Source organism: Clupea harengus, chromosome 14, assembly GCF_900700415.2.
Source record: "Clupea harengus chromosome 14, Ch_v2.0.2, whole genome shotgun sequence".
In the NCBI taxonomy this organism is placed as follows: domain Eukaryota; kingdom Metazoa; phylum Chordata; class Actinopteri; order Clupeiformes; family Clupeidae; genus Clupea; species Clupea harengus.
The window spans coordinates 19,023,660-19,045,559 of NC_045165.1; the positions used below are offsets into that span (position 1 = coordinate 19,023,660).

At 45.1% G+C, this 21,900-nt stretch overlaps 1 protein-coding gene across 2 annotated transcripts in view; it reads left to right on the plus strand.

Annotated features, from left to right (window-relative positions):
* Positions 1 to 17,381, plus strand: part of bcl11ba (BAF chromatin remodeling complex subunit BCL11B a) — a 55,264-nt gene extending 37,883 nt beyond the window's left edge. The window contains exons 3-4 of one of the 2 annotated variants that reach the window (XM_031580017.2): positions 12,485 to 14,326; positions 16,541 to 17,381. In XM_031580017.2, coding sequence (XP_031435877.1) covers positions 12,485 to 14,326; positions 16,541 to 16,563 — 1,865 coding nt within the window. In that variant the 3' untranslated portion in view covers positions 16,564 to 17,381. Of the gene's footprint in view, positions 1 to 12,484; positions 15,215 to 16,540 lie in introns of those variants that run through there. The other variant, XM_031580016.2, reaches the window with a different exon arrangement.
* The last annotated feature ends 4,519 nt before the right edge of the window (positions 17,382 to 21,900 follow it).

A 21,900-nucleotide genomic window follows, 5' to 3' on the forward strand; every position in this document is an offset into this window, starting at 1 on the left:
GCGCTTCTCAGGAGCCGGGGTATGTGGGTCCTGCTGAATGCTCGGCTTGTCGTTGAGTGCTCCGACAAGCGGCAGGTGCAGAGGTAATCCTGCAGACGTGTGTGTCTGTGTGTGTGTGTGTGTGTGTGTGTGTGTGTGTGTGTGTGTGTGTGTGTGTTTACCGTCAGACATTCAAACCATGTGGCTGCGCTGTCAATGCTGCTGAGATGGCCGTGTCCTTCTCCTGCCCCCACCTGCTCTGGCCCACTGGGCCGGGGACTTCTGACATGCTCTTTGGATATGGGGAGATGTCTCTCTCTCTCTCTCTATCTCCCTCTCTGCCTTTCTTTTTGTCTCTCCTGCCGTCCAACACTTCATCTCTCTCTCTCTCTCCACTCTTACATCTTATCCTCTAACAGTCACTTTTTACTTCTTACTCACTCTCTCCCTCTCTCTCTCTCTCTCTCTCCCTCACTCTCTTTTTCCCACCCTCTTCCTCTCCCATTCACTCACTCTTTACCTTTTCCTGCCTCTCCCCCAAGACACTTCCTTTGTCCCTCTCCCTTCTCTCTTTCTTTTTTTTCTTCCCTCTATCTCTCCCTCGCTCCCTCTCACCGTGTCCCTGAGGCCTGTTTTTAGCGGCATGAAAAAAAAAAAAAGAGAAGAGAAGAGAAGGAGAAAAATCCCTAAGTCTCCTCTCAGGCCTGCCACACGGCTGTCGCCAGATGAAGGTAATGAATTCAATTCACTCTGACTCGGCTAAGCAGCTCACAGCTCATCTGCATCCGGGAAATGTAAATATTAAAGAAATCAGACATACACACATGTCACGCAGGGATCCTCCCACTCCGCAACCCCTGCAACCCAACTAATCCACTGCCACTCGGATCCTCTGTCAAGAGATGGGCACTGCTAGTGGCTCTACACTCACACACACACACACACACACACACACACACACACACACACACACACACACACACACACACACATACACAAGGAGCTCACCGTGTCAGTTGGTTAGCTCAAAAAAAAAAAAACCTTGGGAATGTCGTCTTTGACAGACTGCGGGAAAGTCTTAACGCAGACAAAGATATAAATGTCTCCTCTCAAGGCTTCTCAGTCCCATTGTCAGAATTGATTATCAGTGCCATTGTAGGATATAAATTATGACAACAGATCATCTGCACATGATTCTGTGAAGAGAGTGGGTTTTTTTTTTGTCCCACATATTGTTTTCAAGGCATTCTGCAGAGGGCCAGAGGCGTGTGTGTGTGTGTGTGTGTGTGTGTGTGTGTGTGTGTGTGTGTTATGATGACCTGCGGGCCCCAGATGCGGGCGACCCATAAGAACTGCTGATGGTGGGGTGAGAGCTGTAAATCTCAGGCAGAATTAAGCCCTAACGATAAAGCACATACCTACATCTGCTCCTGTGATTCACATTAGAGCTTTAAATAAAGATGGTGTGTATGTGTGTTGGGAGGGGGGGGGGGGGGGGGGTCTGTTTGATTTGGCATCACACCCACATGAGGAGTCTCTAAAGTAATAAATGGAGTTCACTTTCCTGGAAAACCAAATTAACTTAATATAAAACAAGGCACAAAAAAGACCAATAGAGTGTGTGTGTCTGTGTGTGTGTGTGTGTTTGTGAATATATGTATGTATATTTGTGTATCCATGTGCGTATGAGTGTGTTTGTGTGTGCATGCATGGATAGTCTATATGTGTGTATGTGAGTGAGTGGCTCATGTAGTGAGTATTTACAGATTTACGGTGTGTTTGTATGCATGTGAGTATGAGTGTGTGTGTGTGTGTGTGTGTGTGTGAGAGAGAGAGAGTGTAGTCCAGCAGACCGGCCGCTATGAGAGCTGGTTATGGTGGGGGGAGAGTGTAACATGTCCATAAGCGTGTTATTATCTCTCCTGTGCTGACCCTGTCCGGCAGGGACTTTTGGCCGGTGTGAGTCGGGGAGTGTTCAGCAGATGTGCTGCTGTGGGAGAGGAGGCTGCTCTCCATGCTATGTCCACTCCAGGCCTCCGCTAGTATGTCAAACAGGCTGTAAAAAAACCAGCTGCTTCCAGATGCTTTCGCCTCATTTACACTTAGTAAATCACCCATGATGCCTTGCTCCGCCATGCTGAAGGAGCCAGCTCCTCACTGATCCTCTACTCCACCACCCCCCCCCATCCCCCTCCACCCACCCCACCCCACCCCCACCTCTCTGTCTCACACCCCTGCCTCCGAAGCCAGAATTCTGCTCAGTAAAAAAAGAGTTCAGGGGTGAATTTGCTTCATTTCTGTGAAGCACATGCTAGACGCTATAGCTGTTTATCCTAGCATCCCATCACAGAAATTCCCCCTTGTACTCGCCTTTTGTCCTGGATGTCTGTATGAACACTTGTACATTATTCAGTACATGTAAAGAAACTAGCAGAGGACCTATGTGCGCAGGAATTACATTTGAAATGTCTCTCTCTCTCTCTCTCTCTCCCTCTCTCTTGCCAGGACAGTGCAGTTGCGGTTAACTTCTAGTGGCACAATGCTGTGGCCTAATTTGCATGTAATTGTTGCCTCCGATTTGCTATGATAGTCATAAACAAGACATTAGCAATTCAAGGTGAGGAACCAGAGGCCTCCGAGACTCGCAGATCACACACATGCTAATGAAGCCCCTGGCTTAATAATGCAGGAAATGTCAGGAAACTTTCGATGGGGCGCGGGGCACACGGCGCGCGGGGAGGGAGGAGAGAGGCAAAGCGTGGCGCGGCACGGCACGGCACCCTGTGCCTTGGGCCCGTGTCATCTTTGTTCTAAATGCAAATCAGCTCGTCGTGACATTGTCTCCGTCAAGCGCGGAGCGTTTCTCTCTCCGAGCCGGCCCGCGGGATCAAGGAGGCAGGTCTCCCTGCGTCTGAGGCCCCCTCGTGCTGCTGCCTCCGTGCACGTGTCTGCCGAGACCGCTGCTTCCTGCGCTGTCGAAGTCAATGATATCAGGAGCCATTGATCAGGAACCTGCGTTCTCACCCACCACCTCTGTCAACACAAGCGCTGCAAAACCGCGAGGTGGAGAGCAAGTCGCGAGGTGGTGCACCTCGGGCACACAGAGAGGTGAAACGGGGATACTCAGAATGTAGGTGGGTTGGAAAGAAGGGGGTTGGAAGGGGTTTCTGAGCACTTGAAGGTCCAGGAAAAGGATAACGAATTATAATCTGGGCCCTTAATAATTTAAGAACCTTAGTGTGTGAACTCCTGGTAGTTCAAAGGAGACGGCTCGGGCTTTAGGAGGAAGAGGTGTTCTAACACCCCTGGAAATTCCAAGGTTATCTGAGTAAGCCCTGGCTAACAGGATGTCCAGTTTTGATGTGGGATTTGCCGTCCCCTGTGACTCGTTTTTTTTTTTCTCTTCCTCTCTGCCTCACCGGCTCTCATGCTGATCTCCCGCTCGAAGAGACGAAGGCTCTGAAAATAACTCCAAAGGTTAAGATATTAATTAAGTACAGAAGGCCACAGACTAGAAGATAATGATAAGCACTCAACACAAATGGGAAGAGCTCATGAGAGAGAGAGAGAGAGAGAGAGGGGGAGGGAGAGAGAGGGAGGGAGGGAGGGAAGGATGAATACAAATACTATATCAATGCTCTTCACTTCCTCTTCTACTTTCAGCAGTCATCTCAGGAATTAGTTTCCTCTTTGCTTGGGCATTATTCAAAAGCTCTCTCAGTCACAAGGTGCATCAGAGTGAGAGGACTGATCATTATTCATCACGAAACGAAACGTGTATCCGAGGCTATTAAAACATCCACCACTCACAAGTTTTTTGTTTGCTCGGGTTTGGAATCCCATTAGCGAAATTTTAATTTAGGAACCTTCGAGGCAAAAATGTAAAATTTGTGAATGACCTAATTATCTGTGTCATCACACGTTTTAGAGGCACACTTATAAAATGAATCAGATATGATGGTTAATTTCGCTTGCTTTAAAACTGAATACTACACCACAATTTCGGTAAAAAATATATATATATATGTATTAATAAAAGAAATGTCTTGACGTGTTTAAATATGTCTTTAACTCTTGTGATTTGGCAATAATAAAATCGCATCCCAACTACTGTTGTCCTGTTCTGCAGCACGGAGCTGCAACCAGTGTAATAATTTGATGGACTCGGCGCTCCTGACATTAATCGTAAACTGTCTGGCGATTGGCACTTCCCCAGTAATTGTACATGGAGAGGTAAACCTGTGTCTCTCAGCGAGCAGGCCAGCCGACCATAATAGCTGTGATTTAATTTAGCTATTTAACCTGTAATTCCAGCAATATTTATTGAAGAGCGAGGGGAGAAAATTGGACCATTAGGCTCGGAGGATGAATACATTGAGATGAAAATGAACACTCCTAACTGATAGTTGACCTTCGCGTTTTGTAGCAGGTTTTTTTTTATTAGCGCCGACCACAGTAATTACTGCAAATTGAATCATAGCAAAAACTGAAATCATTTGGTAATGAGCATTTTTATTGGTTATTGCACTTTCTGTCAGTGCGCTGAAGAATGGACTGGGAGTGTGGAGTGGGGGGGAGAGGGCTACTGTGAAGCAGCCAGTGCAGCCTGGCCTCCCATGCTAAAGTGGCCCTGGTGGATTACTTGTTTGGATGAGTGTGGGGAGTGAGGGATGTCAGGCATCTCGTCTTTTCCTTGTGGAAACGGAAGCGGCTGTCATTAATGCACCTTTTTATTTTAATTAAGTTTGGTTTTGTTTGAAGAGTGAATGCCTTTAGACAGCTTCCTATTCAGAGGCCTTTCTTGAGTGTGTGTCTGTGTGCGTATTAGGGGTGTGGGGGGGGGGGGGGTTGCTGTAGACAGAGTAGGGTGGGGGATGGGCGACTGCCAATTTATTTGTAACCATTGTCTTTTTTTTGACGACATATGGCACCTCCTGTAAGACGTTGTGAGATGCAAATTCGAGGGAGTCTGACTTTAAATTAGGCAGCGACAGTGACATGACTCCTTTTGAAGAGCTCACATCACAGCGCACAGGGTGGGGGGGGGGGGGGGTGTTGAACAGCAGGGGGGCTCTCCCACAATGCCGAGCATTTCTTCACCACCTACCTCTCCCTTACAGTAGCATTCATCATCCCAGCCGTGATGCTCACTGTATGCTCTCGGCTCCTCGTCTCCCGCCTCTCCGGCTGCTGCCTCGGCGGCACACAGGAAGGAAGCAGGTTGGATGGAGAATTCCTACGCCGTAAAGCGGGAATTTGGTGGTACCTGCGTTTCAGCTTTTCCATTCAACCCCGCTTCAATCAGCTTACTTGGGTTTAATTGTCCAGCACATGTGGGTATGGTGTGGAGTGTGATGCGTAAGCTATAGGGTGTTGTGCATATGTGCATGTGTGTGTGTGTGTGTGTGTGTGTGTGTGTGTGTTTGTCTGTGTGAGTGGCAGAAATACTCTGGATGCTTGTATACACACAGTAAGACATGTAATCATACATGCACCACACACACACACACACACACACACACACACACACACACACACACACACACACACACACACACACACACACACACACACACACATATACACATACACATACACATACACATACACATACACACACACACGTGTCCCCTGTCCCCGCCTTGCCCAGCAGTGGAGCGTGTGAAAGCCTCTTTTAAATCCACCAGATTCAGACAGAGAAGTGTCTCACCACGACAAAGGCGCATCCATTTGACGTGCTTATCTGCTTGAATAGAGACAAGGGCGATTGCTCACAGTCGGACGCAGGCTTCTTTAGTGCTGCGTGTCGACCCTGATAGAAGCCGCCACCATCTTTCGCCTAGGTTTTTCTCTCTCTATCTCTCTCTCTCTCTCTCTCTCTCTCTCTCTCACTAACAGCAGCTTGAATTCTAATTAACGGGACATGCGTCTCTGTCTGTACATCTTCCCAAAGAGTCTAACTTCATTTTCCAGCGTTGTGTCTACACTAATAATCACGCAGTGGAAGGGCCATCCGGGGGCCTGTGGTGTGCCGTCCTTCTAGATGATCATTAAGGGCCAGACTGCACTTAATCAATACAAAAAAAAAGACTGGGGAGTCATCCAGCATGGTCTCTCTGATCAGGCACCCAGTGTATGGGCATGGCCCATACACAGCAATGGCAATGGTACTTGATACACACACTCCAGGTTTTACTGAGCATAATTAAATGCACCAGCCAGGACACGCTGTTTGAAGATTAGTCAGTTTAGATTTTATTCTAGGTGGAGATTACTGCAGAGGCACAAAAGCCATTTTAGATGCCCAGTGACTGAAAGCATAAAGAGGCTGAGTGGGACTGACTGTGAAACATTTACTCACCCAGGGGTTTTGGATTCAAAATCTTATAATCTGGTTTGTGTCGTGTTTGCTGTGTTTGCCTCCAAGAATTACACTCCCATTTTAAAGTTTAAATATGTGTGAATATGTTTAATCATATGCATTGCCTTTCACACTGAAGAATATTTCATGTTAATATGTATGTGATTTTATTTATTTGCAAACGTTCTCACATACAATAGATCGCTGTACAATACTCGCTGTGCCTTGCCCTGACAAACACACAGTTATGAGTCCTTCACTCCCAAATCATGCATTCACATTGACATGATTCATAATTCATATTTGTAAAGCATTTGTTTGTCTCTGTGCTGTGCTCCTGTCTCATTGCATCTCTGCAGCCAGAGGAGCAGGTCCCCTCAGCAGAGCAAGCCACACACTGTAAATGCTAAAAGTGGCATATGAGACTTCATATAAATCCTGCAAGCTTCCGTTTATTACTGAAGGACTCTCTTTCTCTCTCTCTCCCTCGCTTCCTCGCTCCCTCTCTCTCTCTCTTCCTCTTTCTCTTTCTCTTTCTCTCGCCCACTCGGTCTATTTTTCTCCCTTACTCACCCGCGCACTCCACACACACACACACACACACACACACACACACACACACACTCGCTCTCTCTCTCCCTCTTTCGGTTCGTACACACTTTCCCCCTCTTCCCTCTGTAAGCCATCCAAGACGCCTCCTGCCAAAGCCGTGTGTGAACCCCGGCCAAACAAAACAGCGGCAGCCATCCAGGCCAGCACGGCACGCTTCCACTAATAGAGAAAGAAAAGGCTTCCAGACGGAACACACTACTTACAGGACGGCAAAATTCTTTACGCTAGATAATAGCTTAATGACAGTCTAAATGAAGTCCCCATAGTAAAAACCAATGTCAGCAAATGAGCACCTCATTAAAGGATGCTATACCCCCCCCCCATCCCCCCCTCTGTTTCCTCTTCAGTTTATAACTAGGCCTTTATTGTGCAGAAATCTGAAATTCCTGGAGATTTTCACTCCTTTTGTCCCCCTCGAATGCAATTTGGTTCACCGGCATCCTCTCTCTCTTTCTCTCTCTCTCTCTCTCTCTCTCTCTCTCTCTCTCTCTCTCTCTCATTCTCTCTCGCGCGTTCTCTCTCTCTCTTTCTCTCTCTCTCTCTCTCTTTCTCTCTCTCTCTCTCTCACTCTCTTTCATTCTCTCGTTCTCTCTCTCTCTCTCTCTCTGTCATTTTCTCCCTGTTCTTGCATCTTTTAACGTTCAAGACAACAACAACAACACCAAAAAAAAAGAGAGCGACAGAAACCCACACGCTCACACAGAGCAAAGTGAGGCTTACGCTGACAATAAATGCCAATCTGCCAAATGAATGAAAATGATAATGCCTCTTCCACCTCTCCTGTTCTGTGTGTCTCTCTCTTTCATTCTCCTGCTTTTTTGCCACTGCAATGATACACACTAATGATTCCAGGGGTTTATGTTAATCTTGTTAATGGTACGACGAACAATCGCGAAATCCCACTGCGCCCAGAGAATGTGACTTCAGGTGTAATCACGCTCAAATGCCCCCTTTCCTATTTCCAGGGACATGCGCAGGAGGGAGGGAGGGTGGGAGAAATGGCAAAGCCAGTAAAGTGCCTGTGTTTTAGTACCACCAGCAAGAGCCACATACATTTACCCATTAAATAACATGGCTGAGACGTGCCAACCGTGGCTTCGTTGACTGGCATGGTAACACGAGCTTACGCCCCTCTCCAATGCCCATTTAAACCCAGTGTTTGCCCGCGCGCTGTTTGGCACAACCCGTTTGGAAAGAGAGGATCGTTATTAGCAATAATTTCTGGTTAATTGAATCAGGGGTTGCCTTGGTGTGAGGCAGACTCAGTGGAAGACACACAACACACAACTAGGGGGTGTCTTCTCCTTTCTCCCTTCCCTCTTCTCTCTCTCTCTCTCTCTCTCTCTCTCTCTCTCTATCTCCCCCAGCCAAACAGCTGTCTCTCTCTGTGTGTCCTCAACAAAACAAAATCATCACTCTTTTTAATACAAGTTCGCTGTCTGATTGAGGCTGTGTTGATTTATTAGCACTGTCCCTAAAAACTGCAATAAATTCACTTTAAATTCACCCTTTGTCTTAAGGAATTGTACATAACCAGCCTAAATTGATATAATATATATATTTTCCAGCCAAGAATTTAAATAACTAAATTATAATCTAATTAATGTATTTGGCACATATAAATCTCTCTCTCACACACACACACACACACACACACACACACACACACACACACAAAACGTTAAATAAATGTAGACTATATATAACAGCACAGGTGCAAAACAAGCCGGAGGTGCGAGCAAAACACCGCAGCGGAAGTGCGCTCGCCTGAGCCGGCATGTGTGTCATCTCACTTTTGATCAAGTCTCACCTGTATCTCACACACATCTCGTCGCCCTCAAACAGGCCATTCGCGTTCTCTTTCTCAATTAACATCACGCCGAATTATAGCTCAGTCTTATTTATGTGCCACAATGTGAGGTGAAAATGGTGTCCGTGTGAGTGTGTACATTTTATGTTTATATATGTGAATATTCTGTATATTTCACAGTATGTGAATTTGTTTGTGTGTATGTGTGGTTTTGTGTGGTTAAGTACGTGGGTGTTTGGGGGTAAGTGCATATGTGTGTGTGTGTGTGTGTGTGTGTGTGTGTGTGTGTGTGTGTGTGTATGTGCGTGCGTGCGTGCGTGCGTGTGTGTGATACTGTTTGCATGCCTGAACTAGTGCAAATCCACAGCGCCCCATGCTGACACACAAAGCAGGGTAACATCCGCAACCACGACAACGGCAATCGTGGCAAGAGAACTGCCGCAGGTTTTCCTCCCTCCATCTCTCTCTCTCTCTCTCTCTCTCTCTCTCTCTCCGTCTCTCTCTCTCTCTCTATCACACACTTGCTTTTTTCATATGGAAATGTGAAATAATGGGGTGATTAAATAGAGTTGTATATTAAAGTACAGCTGACATTAGAATTAGCATAATGTGCTCTCGCCTCAGGCTGCATACTTTATTTGCCATCTGCGTCGAACTGCCGTCCCCCCGGGAGGCCCGGCGCTGAACACTCCTCAATAAACTCGCGCCCTGCTCCCTTCATTGGGGCCAGCGATACAATTCCAGGCACTGGGCACTGATTCGTCTTAATTGTGGGGCAGAAATGAACATTCAACCCCTCCTCTCCTTCTTCTTCCTTCCTTCCTTTCCTCGTCTCTACTCTGACTCTCAATCTCCACCCCCCCCCCCCCTCTCCACCCCTCCTGTCCAATGACTTTTGTTGGTCTGTGTGAAGTTCAGCTCGTACAGTAAGCTTTCACGCCCCAGCAGTTAAACAAGAAACCAGACCAAGCAGGCAGACACAAGACAGAAGAGAGAGAGAGAGAGAGGTTTAAAAAAAAAAAAAAAACACAAGCGCTGGTTATCTTGAATTCTCTGCTTTTTTTACGGAGCATTAGTTCTTTCAAAGGCCGAGTCGTAAAACAAAAGATGGATGGGGGGAGGGGAGGACATGAGTGTTTGTGTGTGTGTGTGTGAATTTTGGAGAGGGGTGGGGAGGTGGGGGGTATGTGTGTGTGTGTGTGTGTGTGTGTGTGTGTGTGTGTGTGTGTGTGTGTGTGTGTGTGTGTGAACTCTTAGAATGCCAGGGAACAAAAGGAGAAAAAAAAGACGTCCATTGTGGATGAGCGTATGCGCTGTCCACTGTAATTAAGTCAGAGGGCTTAGCGGAGAGGCGCTGACTGCAGAGGTGAACAGCTGTGGTCCTGACTCTCCTCCGAGGATGTCAGCGGCGGCAGAAATAACACACAGCACCAGGAAGCCTTCACAGTTCAAACATGCCGCTTTGCACATTCCCACTGTAAAGATGAATCGATCGAGCCCGTCTGCTAGGCTGACGCCTGAACAGAAATGATTGATAACGCACCAAATACTATTGCCCTACAAAATCAGGAGTTCTTTACAAGTGAGTCTCTATGTGGCATTTCACCGTAAAAAAAAAAAATAGGAAAAGAAGCAAAAAAGAACCTAGGCCCATTACAGAAATTGGTGTCACCAAAAATAATCTTGCACACTTATTTCAGCATTGCTATGTCAGACTCTGCACTCTTCCTGTCTTCCCAGAATTCACTGCCACACATTTTCCCCTTTCAGGTCTAGCCTGCAGGTACAGCCTTGCAAAATATTTCAACATTATTTACAAGCGCTAGAATACACTCAAATTCTCTGTAGTAAGAAAATATCCCCCCTGACATACTAAGACACACACACAGACATATACATATTCTAAACTAGGAATGTTTTATTATATTTACAGTGTTGTCATTGCTGTGAAATTATTTATTTGAATAGTTTTAGTATGGAAATAGCTTTGTGGAAATTATTGAATGTACTATCCTTTATGTGAAAGTGTGTCATTTCCCAAACTAAAAACACATCAGGTGAAATATACATGGAGCCATGACACAAACCTTTAGATACAGCCTGATGTAATAAGCTCCAGCTCCTATCTGTCTGTGTAGTGCTGTCTCTCTCTTGACGAATGATTCTGTCTCGGCATCACTGCAATGTCAGCAAGTGACAAAACACTGCAAAACGCTGTAGCTATTCATATTGGGGTCTATTTGATAATGAGGCAATAGCAATAATTGAAATAACTATCCAAAATGTCTTCATTCACTAGTCCTCCTAGCGCCTGTTTTGTATAGTCTGTTGTATTATTATGAATACACGCACACACACACACACACACACACACACACACACACACACACACACACACACACACACACATATATAAGACTGGAATCAAATACCCAAACAATTATCGCAGCATATGTTTTCCTTTGTACCCTAAATTGCCACATTAGGTCAAAACAGCAAGCTTTCATTTAATAAATAAATGAAACTCATTTCCAAGTGCACAATTACCATTTCCACCCGTGTGTGTTTGTGTGTGTGTGTGTGTGTGTGTGTGTGTGTGTGTGTGTGTGTGTGTGTGTGTGTGTGTGTGTGCATGGATGTGAATGTGTATCTATGTGCGTGCATGCATGTGTGTGTGTGTATGTGCATGTGTGTTCTTGCATTTGTGTGTGTGTGTGTGTGTGTGTGTGTGTTTAAACCTCAATCCCACAGGACCGAGGCAGAGCCTGTTTAGCATCCTTTTCACTGTATGCGCAGTGCACTGGGCTTGTTTGTGCGGTGCGGCGCGGTGCGGTAACGAGTCCCTTTAGCATTGCAGAACCTGGGCCACTCTGCACCAGCGCCATCAATTAGCTGTGTACCGTTAAAGGTACAGAGCATCGCCAAACACGGAGACTTTCATGACAACAGTGACTGATCTGATCTAAAAAAAAAAATTCCAGCCTTCTCTCACACCCCCTACAACTGATGAGGATCAAAAAGAAATCACAAAACCTTAATCTTATTGTTGACTGCCTGATGGCTTGGGCTTGCCTTCAAAATAATTAACATCATCACATTTTGGGACTGTCAGAGAAATGTCACAGTATACTTTTGGGGTTGATTCTTGTCTCGTGTAAGTAGGATTTGTAAGTCAAATTTCTGCAAGTATTTCCAGTTAGGAATTCAAGCATTCTTAATCTATTTGTTTGATCATGATAAGGGCTCCTTAAATCACAGTTTCAGTTGCGCTGTTTCAATACAGTGAGATATTTCTCTGGCACCCCTAGAAAAGTCCCGCCGTCTGGAGGATTTCCCAGGTTAAGGAGCATCTTCAGCTGGCATGGCGCTAGCATAATAATTCAGTCATTTTGTGAAGAAGAAGATTAAAGGCAATCTCAACTGCGGGGACAATGTTCCTACAATGTTCTTCCTTCTTAACTTACCAAGGCCTTGTCAAGTGCTTGTTGTTAAGATCATTCTGTCTCATTCATGTGACAGCATGTTGAGAGAGCTCTTCTTTTACAGCCAAAGTAAATTTGTTTACACGTTAAATTCCTTGTGTTTGGCACTGAGATGTATGCAGCAAATTCCTCCAGCCAGACAAGCTGTAACTATGAAGAGAATGTTATGATTTAGAGATTATATGAATATATATTATATAAAAGTGTGTATTTTATATCATTTTTTTGTATTATTTACAGGTAGAGATGAACCATCGAGCTACATATGCACGACCTGCAAACAGCCTTTCAGCAGCGCTTGGTTCCTTCTCCAGCATGCCCAGATCACACACGGGATCCGCATCTACCTGGAGGCACACACCAACAACGCATCCCTGACTCCTCGAATCACCCTCCCTCCACCCATGGGTCCCGAATCCATACCCCAGTCTCCCCTCACCAATTTTTTAGGAGACAATAACCCCTTCCATCTCTTGCGAATGACTGGGCCTCTGCTTCGAGAACCACCCCCCGGGTTTGTGGAGAACCGGCTTCCCGCCACCCCACCGTTCGTCAGCCCTCCCCCACGCCATCACCTGGACCCCCATCGCTTGGAACGCCTTAGCGCAGAGGAAATGGGCTTAATCTCCCAGCATCCCAGTGCCTTCGAGAGGGTGATGCGCCTGAACCCCATGGCCATCGAGTCGCAGTCCATGGACTTCTCGCGCCGGCTCCGGGAGCTCGCCGGCAACAACAACAACGCCACGCCTCCACTCTCCCCGAGCCGCTCCAACCCTATGCACCGCCTGCTCAACCCCAACCCCTTTCAGGCCAGCCCCAAGTCGCCCTTTCTGAGCACCCCGCCGCTGCCTCCCATACCCCCCAGCAGCACAACGCCACCGCAGACGCTGAAGAGCAAATCGTGCGAGTTCTGCGGCAAGACCTTCAAGTTCCAGAGCAACCTGATTGTCCACCGGCGGAGCCACACCGGTGAGAAGCCTTACAAGTGCCAGCTGTGCGACCACGCATGCTCGCAGGCCAGCAAGCTCAAGAGGCACATGAAGACTCACATGCACAAGTCGGGCTCCATGACGGGTCGCTCCGACGACGGGCTGTCCACCACCAGCTCGCCAGAGCCGGGGACGAGCGACGTCACAGGGGAGGGCATGAAAAACCGGGACGGGGACTTCAGTGGCGAGGGAGGTGAGAACGAAGAGGAGGAGGAAGAGGAGGAGGAAGAAGAGCTAGAGAATGAGAGCAGACCCGAGTCTAACTTCAGCATGGACTTGGAGTTCTGCCGAAACCGCGAGAATGGTTCCAAGCCCCCCTCGGAAGAGAAGGACTTGTCCCTTGGCAAGATGGTGGAAAATGTGGGACTCCACTCTATCCAGCAGTATAATAACTTGATAGTCGACAATCGGAAAAGGTTGCCTTTCTCCAAAAGGTGCTCTGATGGCCATCGCGACATAGGTGATGAAGACTCTGTGGTAGGGGAAATGGACCGGGTGGAACGGGCGACGGTGAATGGCAGAACCTGTGGCTCTGGCGACTCTTTCTCAGGCTTATTCCTCCGAAAGCCCACACCCATCACCAGTCCCAGCCTCTCCAACTCCTCCAAGAGGATCAAAATCGAGAAGGACCTGGACATTCCCCCCGCACCCCTCATCCCCTCCGAGAACGTCTACTCCCAGTGGCTGGTGGGCTACGCGGCTTCGCGGCACTTCCTCAAAGACCCCTTCCTGGGGTTCACCGATTCCAGACAATCTCCCTTCGCCACCTCCTCTGAGCACTCCTCGGAGAACGGCAGCCTGCGCTTCTCCACGCCTCCAGGTGACCTGCTGGATGGGGGCCTCTCGGGCCGCAGTGGCACGGCCAGCGGCGGCAGCACCCCACACCTGGGCGCCCCATTGCGGCCAGGCTCCAAGGAGAGCCGTCGCAGCGACACCTGCGAGTACTGCGGGAAGGTGTTCAAGAACTGCAGCAACCTAACGGTGCACCGGCGCAGTCACACCGGCGAGCGGCCGTACAAGTGCGAGCTGTGCAACTACGCCTGCGCCCAGAGCAGCAAGCTCACGCGACACATGAAGACCCACGGCCAGCTCGGTAAGGAAGTGTACCGCTGTGACATTTGCCAAATGCCCTTCAGCGTCTATAGCACCCTGGAGAAACACATGAAAAAGTGGCATGGGGAACACTTGATGACAAATGAGGTGAAAATCGAACAAGCAGAGAGAAGCTAAGCTAGGCTTTCCCTATTTAGCCTCCTGAAAAACAAAAACAAAAAATGGGGTAGCTGGGTACTCTTGATTCACAGAATAATGGTTTTAGGTTATTTTATGTTTTGCCTAAGAAACTGCCATCTGAGAAAAAAAACAAACAAAACAAAACAAAAAAGCAGGAAGTTCAACTGTTGGTGTAAACTGCCTAAATTGGCATTTTGATTTTTACAATCTATCAGCGGATGAATTAAATATACGTGGAGCCTTTAACTGTGCAATAATTTCTGTATTTATTGGATTTTGTAATGTTTTGGCATGTGCAGGTACATTTTTATTTGATCATTATTACCTTTTGTTCTATTATTTTATGCTGGGATTTTCTTTTAAAAACCCAGAGGACATCCTGAGATTTTCTTTTTGCAGAGCAGAATACCATTTGAATAATTTTAAGGCCGCTGCTTTAACCGAATTGTATATTTAAGTTACATGTGTAATTTCTTGAGGAGAAGCCGAATTCAATCTTCGATTTAAAAAAAACTTAACTGATTTTTTATTTTATTTTTTAAACCTTAGGTTTTTTGTTTTTATTAGAGACAGTAGGACATGAGCGGACAACAATCCTTTGCCATAGTAGCATGAATAGATTTTAAACATGTCAATTTAATTGGGTATGTAGCACTGAATGTCATTTCTGACAGTAAATCTTACGAGGATTCTGGGTCTTTCAAAACCTGCTTCCTCCTGAGTCCATAAATCAAGGAAGAAGAGACCATAAAAACAGATGATCACACAGGCAGCTGCTTCTCGGTACATAGTACCATCCCAGTTAACGCTACTTACACAAACCTTTCTTCTTTTTCGAAGTCACATTACAGGTAGCATTCAAATGTTTACACTGAAACATGCTAAAAAAAAACCATCCTGTGACATCATACATCGCGTAGATTATTAATCAATGCAAGTACTGTAGTCGTTTTTTTTGTGCATTCTGCCGAATAGCTCAGTTCTTGGGGAAACTGATCAACAATGCACATGTCGAAACATCTCAGGGGATGCTGTGTGTCCTGCCTGCTCTAGTCTCCCCAGTCATCTGCTTATTCTTACTCAGAAGACCAAGTCCAGTGCATTGATTTAGCAGTCTCTTTCTGTCCAGTGCAAAATAATTGATCACGTTCCATGTTATTTTTCTCAGGCAATTGTTTTTTTTTTTTTCGTTTTTTTTAACACATGAATGGTCAGAGCAGTTTTCAGTTGTCAGAGTTGGTCAAAATCACACTGCCCAGTAGTCTCGCTCAAGCAGAGCAACCCGGCACCTAGCAGTACCACCGTTTTATAGATCCAACCTGAAACTGGCCCTCATACGACTTGGGTCTGGCCCCTCATCCGGCTTGGGTTCTGGGAAAGTTCTGTGCTAGAACCACTCTCAGTAGTCAGCTCCTATGTAGGTATGACACAATCTGACGATGACACGATCCGACAATAGCATCAGCAGGTCATGGCACCAAACCAGCTGCAGATCGCACTCACTGTAGGGATTAATCCACCTGTAGACAGTGCAGCATGTCTTTATCAGTCACCACCTCTCACGTCTCATACTCATAGGTCCCACCTGTAAGTGCTTCATGTGTTACAATTTGCATTGATGGTTTAAGAGTGGGCTGGATACAAATATTTTAGCCATAGTGGATATTACCACTTTAACCAGATAAGAGCAAACAAAATACAATTAAAACTGAATTGAAAAAAAAACCAGTTAACTTGTACGTCATCTACCAATGTTTATGATCTCACTTGAAATAGCCCTATGCATTTCTAAATATATTTATGAATCATTTTGAAAATGAATTTATACTCTATAGTGTATCTTATTATAAAGTTTACCATTGTCAAAAATGTTTATATTGCTGATTTTATCTGGTTAACTTGGTTATTTGCCCTGTAAAACAGTAATTGGCAGATACAGTATATAGAGTTCAGTAGTAGCCTAAATTGCACAGTAGTAACAGTGTGTGCACAATCCTGTTGAGCATGTTCTTAAACAGTAAGACTATTTTCTTTCTTTCTTTCTTTCTGTCTTTCTTTCTTTCCTCCCATTTAGGGCTTCCTGTGATGTGTAGTTGAACACATTCTAAGAAGTAGCCACTCTGTCGTGTAACGAACGCACAGCTGACGTTTCTGAGCTTTTTAGAGAGAGAAAAGAAAACACACGTGCACGTGTATTTTGGGTCTTCAGTAGGCACTGACGATGCCTGAGACACAGCTGTGTTACATGCAGTCATGAACCCCTCCTTCATGTATAACACCACCACCCACACCCCCACCCCCATACAAACACACACACACACACACACACACACGCACACACACACCTCCCTCAAGAGGGCCAGCCACCCAAATTTGTAGACTGGAAAGAGACAGATCAACACAGCATTTCGCAGCCTGACCCGCACTTTATGATTTGTTTTACACATTTTTGTTTTCTTAAATAAATAAAAAAATGCAGAAAACGGCTTCTGAGCAAGAAATTACATTTAATGGATTGACTAGGCCTTGCAAAAGGGAGCATCTGAGATTCAAGTGCCAGTGTTGCTAGGCTTGGCTTTCACAATGCTGGCACTATAAAAAGTCAACTAATTTATTTGGACAGTTTTTATACTGCCATTCGATTCGACATGAGTGTGCCTTGAATACTGATCTTCCTATTTATCGTCTCTAAAGACAAATGCAACACTTTTGTGAAGCAAGGAATTAAAGGAAAAAAATTTAACAATTTTAGTTAAATGTCCTTTCAAAATATGATATCTGAAAATCACATGAAAAGAAAAGAGAAATTATTTTAACATGAATAAGGTGGCCAGCACAATATCTGTGTCTGTGTGTGTATATATGTATGCATATGTACATATTAAGGCACAAACACACACACACACTCTCACACACACACACACACACACACACACACACACACACACACACACACACACACACACACACACACACACACATATACAGGACATTATTCACTTCAGGACAAGATTGTGTCCCTTGATTTAAAAAAAAATAATACTGGAGTGGCATAGAATGCCACTCACAAGCAAAGAAGAGACTGGACGAAAATCAGGAACAACAAAAAAAAATAAAAAATAAAAAAACATGAATTTAGTGCACTCTGTCTTACGTTTACAGTATTGAAACAAGTACAAGGGTAAAATGATATTTCTGTGTATGTGTGTTTTAAACAATTTTTTTTTAGTTTGCTTATAAACTTTCTCTGAATGCCATAGTGGCTATGTGTACATTGGTTTTTTGGTGACGGGGTTTTAGTATATATATAAATACATATAAATATATATATTACATTTTTCTTGTTTACTGTACAAGTATACCAGTATTTGTAATATTGGAGAATGCCTGGGCATTTTACAAGGATAGAATCTTTTTCTTTTCTTTTTTTCAGTTTTGGATTTGGTTTTATTTTTTCAGTCCAATTTAAATTGTGGGTCTCTAAAATGTTTTTGTCACTGTAATTGTAAAAGTCTTGAGTTTTAGTAAATTTTATTCTGCCTTGGGTGTGAGAAAATAGTAATAATTAAAAAATAATGAATAAAAAAAAAAGAATGCTTACCAGATCTCGCTGATGGTAATGAAGGGACCAGCTACTCAATGTAAGGACGTTTTCCCATGTAGAATATGTTCAGTATGGATTTTACTTTTCAGGAAAACACTCACTTTCCTGATACATATCTCTCTTTTTTTCCTTCTGAAATGGTTATTCTTAATGGCTGGATTGAGATACATGTGTAGGCACTCACTGTCTTTTTACTGGAGCTTGTCATTTTTATCTTGTATATGCATCTCTTGTGGGAAAGGTCACCTTGGGTTACCTTTGAGTCATGTTAGTAGAGGAAATGGTCCATTGCTGAATATAAAGGCCAGGGGTCAAAGGCCAAGGGTCAAGATGCCACCACAAGCTGCCACAGTATATTTTTGGTTTGGCAGGATAAAATATTGCAAAAAAATTCCTTTAGAATTTGTATTGCTGAAATGGACGTTATTGTACAGAAGGGATTTTCAAAAGGCTGTCTAACAACCTTTTGATGTAGCTACATATACAAACGTAAATGTTTTGTTAATTATATTGGTTGTAAATATTTTTTTTATAACAACCCAGACTTTTATTTCTTTTTTTTTATTATTTGTGTGTGTTCTGATGGGCACTGGCAGAAATCTGTCATCTTGGGGGTCATTGACCTTTTAACCTTCAGACATTTTTTTAATGAATTTTTGTTTTGTTTTACTTTGGGTGTAAAACCTTGTCCATACTGGCACTTGTCAGCTGGTCTTTTAGCATGAAAAGAGTAGAGCACAAAATCAAGCTGTTGCGATTGTCCAATTAACTGCTCATTTGTGTCTTTTTTTTTCTTTGTTTCCAAGAAGTAAAAACCTGAAACCTCCTCCAGTGTGCCATGTGGATATGTAGACAGCTGAGCTGCTCTAGTGGTGATGGATGATGATGATGATGTGTGTATGTGTGTATATTCACTTTCACTCTATACCACCCAAAGGCTCTCTCTCTCTCTCACACACACACACACACACACACACACACCTACAAACACAGAAAGCGAAATGCAGCAAAATCAATGAATACATTTTCTGAGGGTGTAGCAATATTTATCCATTATGAAGAACCATTTGGTTTCACCCGGTTGCAGTGTAAATGTGAGGTGTGTGTTCAGAGGCCAGATCATGCTAAAGCCTTGCTAGCCTCTAGCCAAAGCAGACAATTAAAGGCCTGAGAGTGACCACAGTCATATGGACACCCGACAGTTAGCCACAACCACGCTGCACCGTTTAAAACTGCACACTGAAAATGCCCCCCCATCTCTGTGACCAAAAAAAGGCCCTAAGAAGTGGTGATGCTTTGATGAGTGCTGAAGGCCTTCTCTCTCTCTCTCTCTCTCTCTCTCTCTCTCTCTCTCTCTATCTCTATCTCTCTCTTTCTCTCTCTCTCTCTCTCTCTCTCTCTCTCCCTCTTTCTCTCCTTTTTTTATCTGAACACATGGTCACCAAACTAGAGCTGAACTGATGGTTACACTCACACCTATATTCAGACATCCACCATTGACCTTCCCCCTCCACTCCCTTTCAGATGTCAGGAGCTACTGACCTTTGGTTAAAAGAGAGAAGTGGCGTGGGCAGGTCTCGAAATAATCAACATAAAAGTGCTTTGCTGCTGTTCACTCCACTTACGACATTCCATGATTACAATTTCTTTTTTGTAATGTTTGTACTTAATAATGACACAGGGTTGGGACAAAGAGACTATCTGTAATTTTTTATATGTAATGATGTTCATGATCAGATGGGGGTGGAGGGAGGGCTGGGGGCTTTGACTAGGGATGATATGCCGTGTGTGTGTGATGTCACTCTATTTAAATACACAAACTGAATCTACAGGCTACGGCTTGCGTTGTCTATGATGTCATTTCCAGACTCACTTACACATACACACCACCTCAGACACTTCAGTAAACATTAAACTGCACATGGAAGCTGAATATTTCTATTTTTTAATCGACATTCAGGACGATTGGGAATACATATACCAACAGGAAGTCCATGCACTTACACTGTTAGCTGTATGAAGTACTGTATCAGCTCAGATTATACAGTATTTAGGGGTAAAGTAACTAAATGTGCAGCTTACTAGATAAAACATCCACGTTAAAATAAACTCTAATGTAGGTGATGAGTGCAGTCGTGAAAAAACCACAATGATGAATACAATCGTAACACAAAGTGTATGAATCAGAGACGTGAAACGGCCAAGCTGAAGGTCTTGTCACGAGTCTGATTAAAGTCAATGTCAAGGTAGGTACAAGGAGAAGCCCACCCTACCAGATTTATGACATTTTCCTAACATCCCCAGCTTCATGTCACCATTTTTCCACTTTTTAAATCCATGATTAAAAATGCACGTGAAAAATCATGCAGAACGTGCTAAGGAGGCGGGGGGCCCTGGTGGGCAGAGTGTGTGTGTGTGTGGAGGGGGGCCGTGGTGGGCAGAGTGTGTGTGTGGAGGCGGGGGGCCGTGGTGGGCAGAGTGTGTGTGTGGAGGGGGGGGGGTGTCTTACTTTTAGTAGGCCATTTTGTGTGCAGACTCTGATCCATATGTCAGTGCACTACTCACAGAGACTATGGGGTGGGGGAGGGTAAAGGAGCAGATAGGGGGGTAGACTAGTTTGGAGTGGGGTTGGATATATGTGTGTGTGTGTATGTGTGTGTGTGTGTGCGGATCCCCTCTCGGGGCCTGTCGAGGGTGGCTAAGCTGACTGACGACCGGCTCCACAGGTGCCCGCTCCACACCGGGCCCTCGCCTGTGAATTAGCGCTTGTCTGGGCTGGGCTGGGCTGGGCTGGGCTGGGCTGGCTGCTGCTGTGGTGGGCTGCGTCGTTAAGTCCCGCTCGCTCACTCGCTCACTCTCGGTGGTGTTAAATACCTCCCTCTACTCCACCAACCCTCAAACGCCAGGCTTGAGTGCTTTTCCAAGCCCACCCTTGGGGAGCTTCCAAACTTCACACACTCACACACCAAAAAAAGGGGTTTGGGTTACAGGTCCTCATGCTGTGGAAGACATATGGAGAGAGAGAGAGAGAGAGAGAGAGAAAGAGAGAGAGAGAGCATTAGGCAGGGTCTTGGCAAAATGCTGAAAATATGAGATGTTGTCTGGACACCATACGATCCGTGTTTAATATGATTTGATATAGACAGTTGAGGCAGATGACAGCTGAGCTGCATATCTGACACAAATTCTCAGAGCTAACAGACTGCTAATTGGAGGTAGAGAGAACGTTACTGCCAAATTCATCTGTTCTAGATCAGACTCATACACAAAACACACATCCATTTCACACATTCAGCACTTAGAATAAAATGGACACTAATAAGATCAGTATTGTCCTCTGTTGGAATCTCATATTTTCACTACTCTGATTTAATTCATCCCTTGTATTATTTCAGTACCGCAAGAAAGCAGACCCACAATTAGTCCTGTTGAGACAGAATTGAGACAGAGCAGGACGAATTTTGATTTGGCATCAGTTTCAAGGCAACAGGGTAATTAAGCCTATCCCTGACTGGCCTGGTCTTTGAAGTACCCTGTAGGGGGGATTATCCCAAATGAAGAGACAGAGAGAACGAGAGAGGAGGAGGAGGAGAGAGAGTGAGAGGAAGAGAGGGAGGGAGGGAGGTCCACTGGCTTTTTCTCCCAACATTCCTTGCGGAGTGTCATGATGGCTAAACCCACCGGAGGAGGTGTGTGTGTGTGTGTGTGCGTGTGTGTGTGTGTGTGTGTGTGTGTGCACTGCACAGCATGAGAGTGGTCAAGCACAGAGACTCAGTGTGTGCTCTTGTTCTGTCCTGCGGTTCGTGAGTTTACTTCACCGTGTAAAAAAC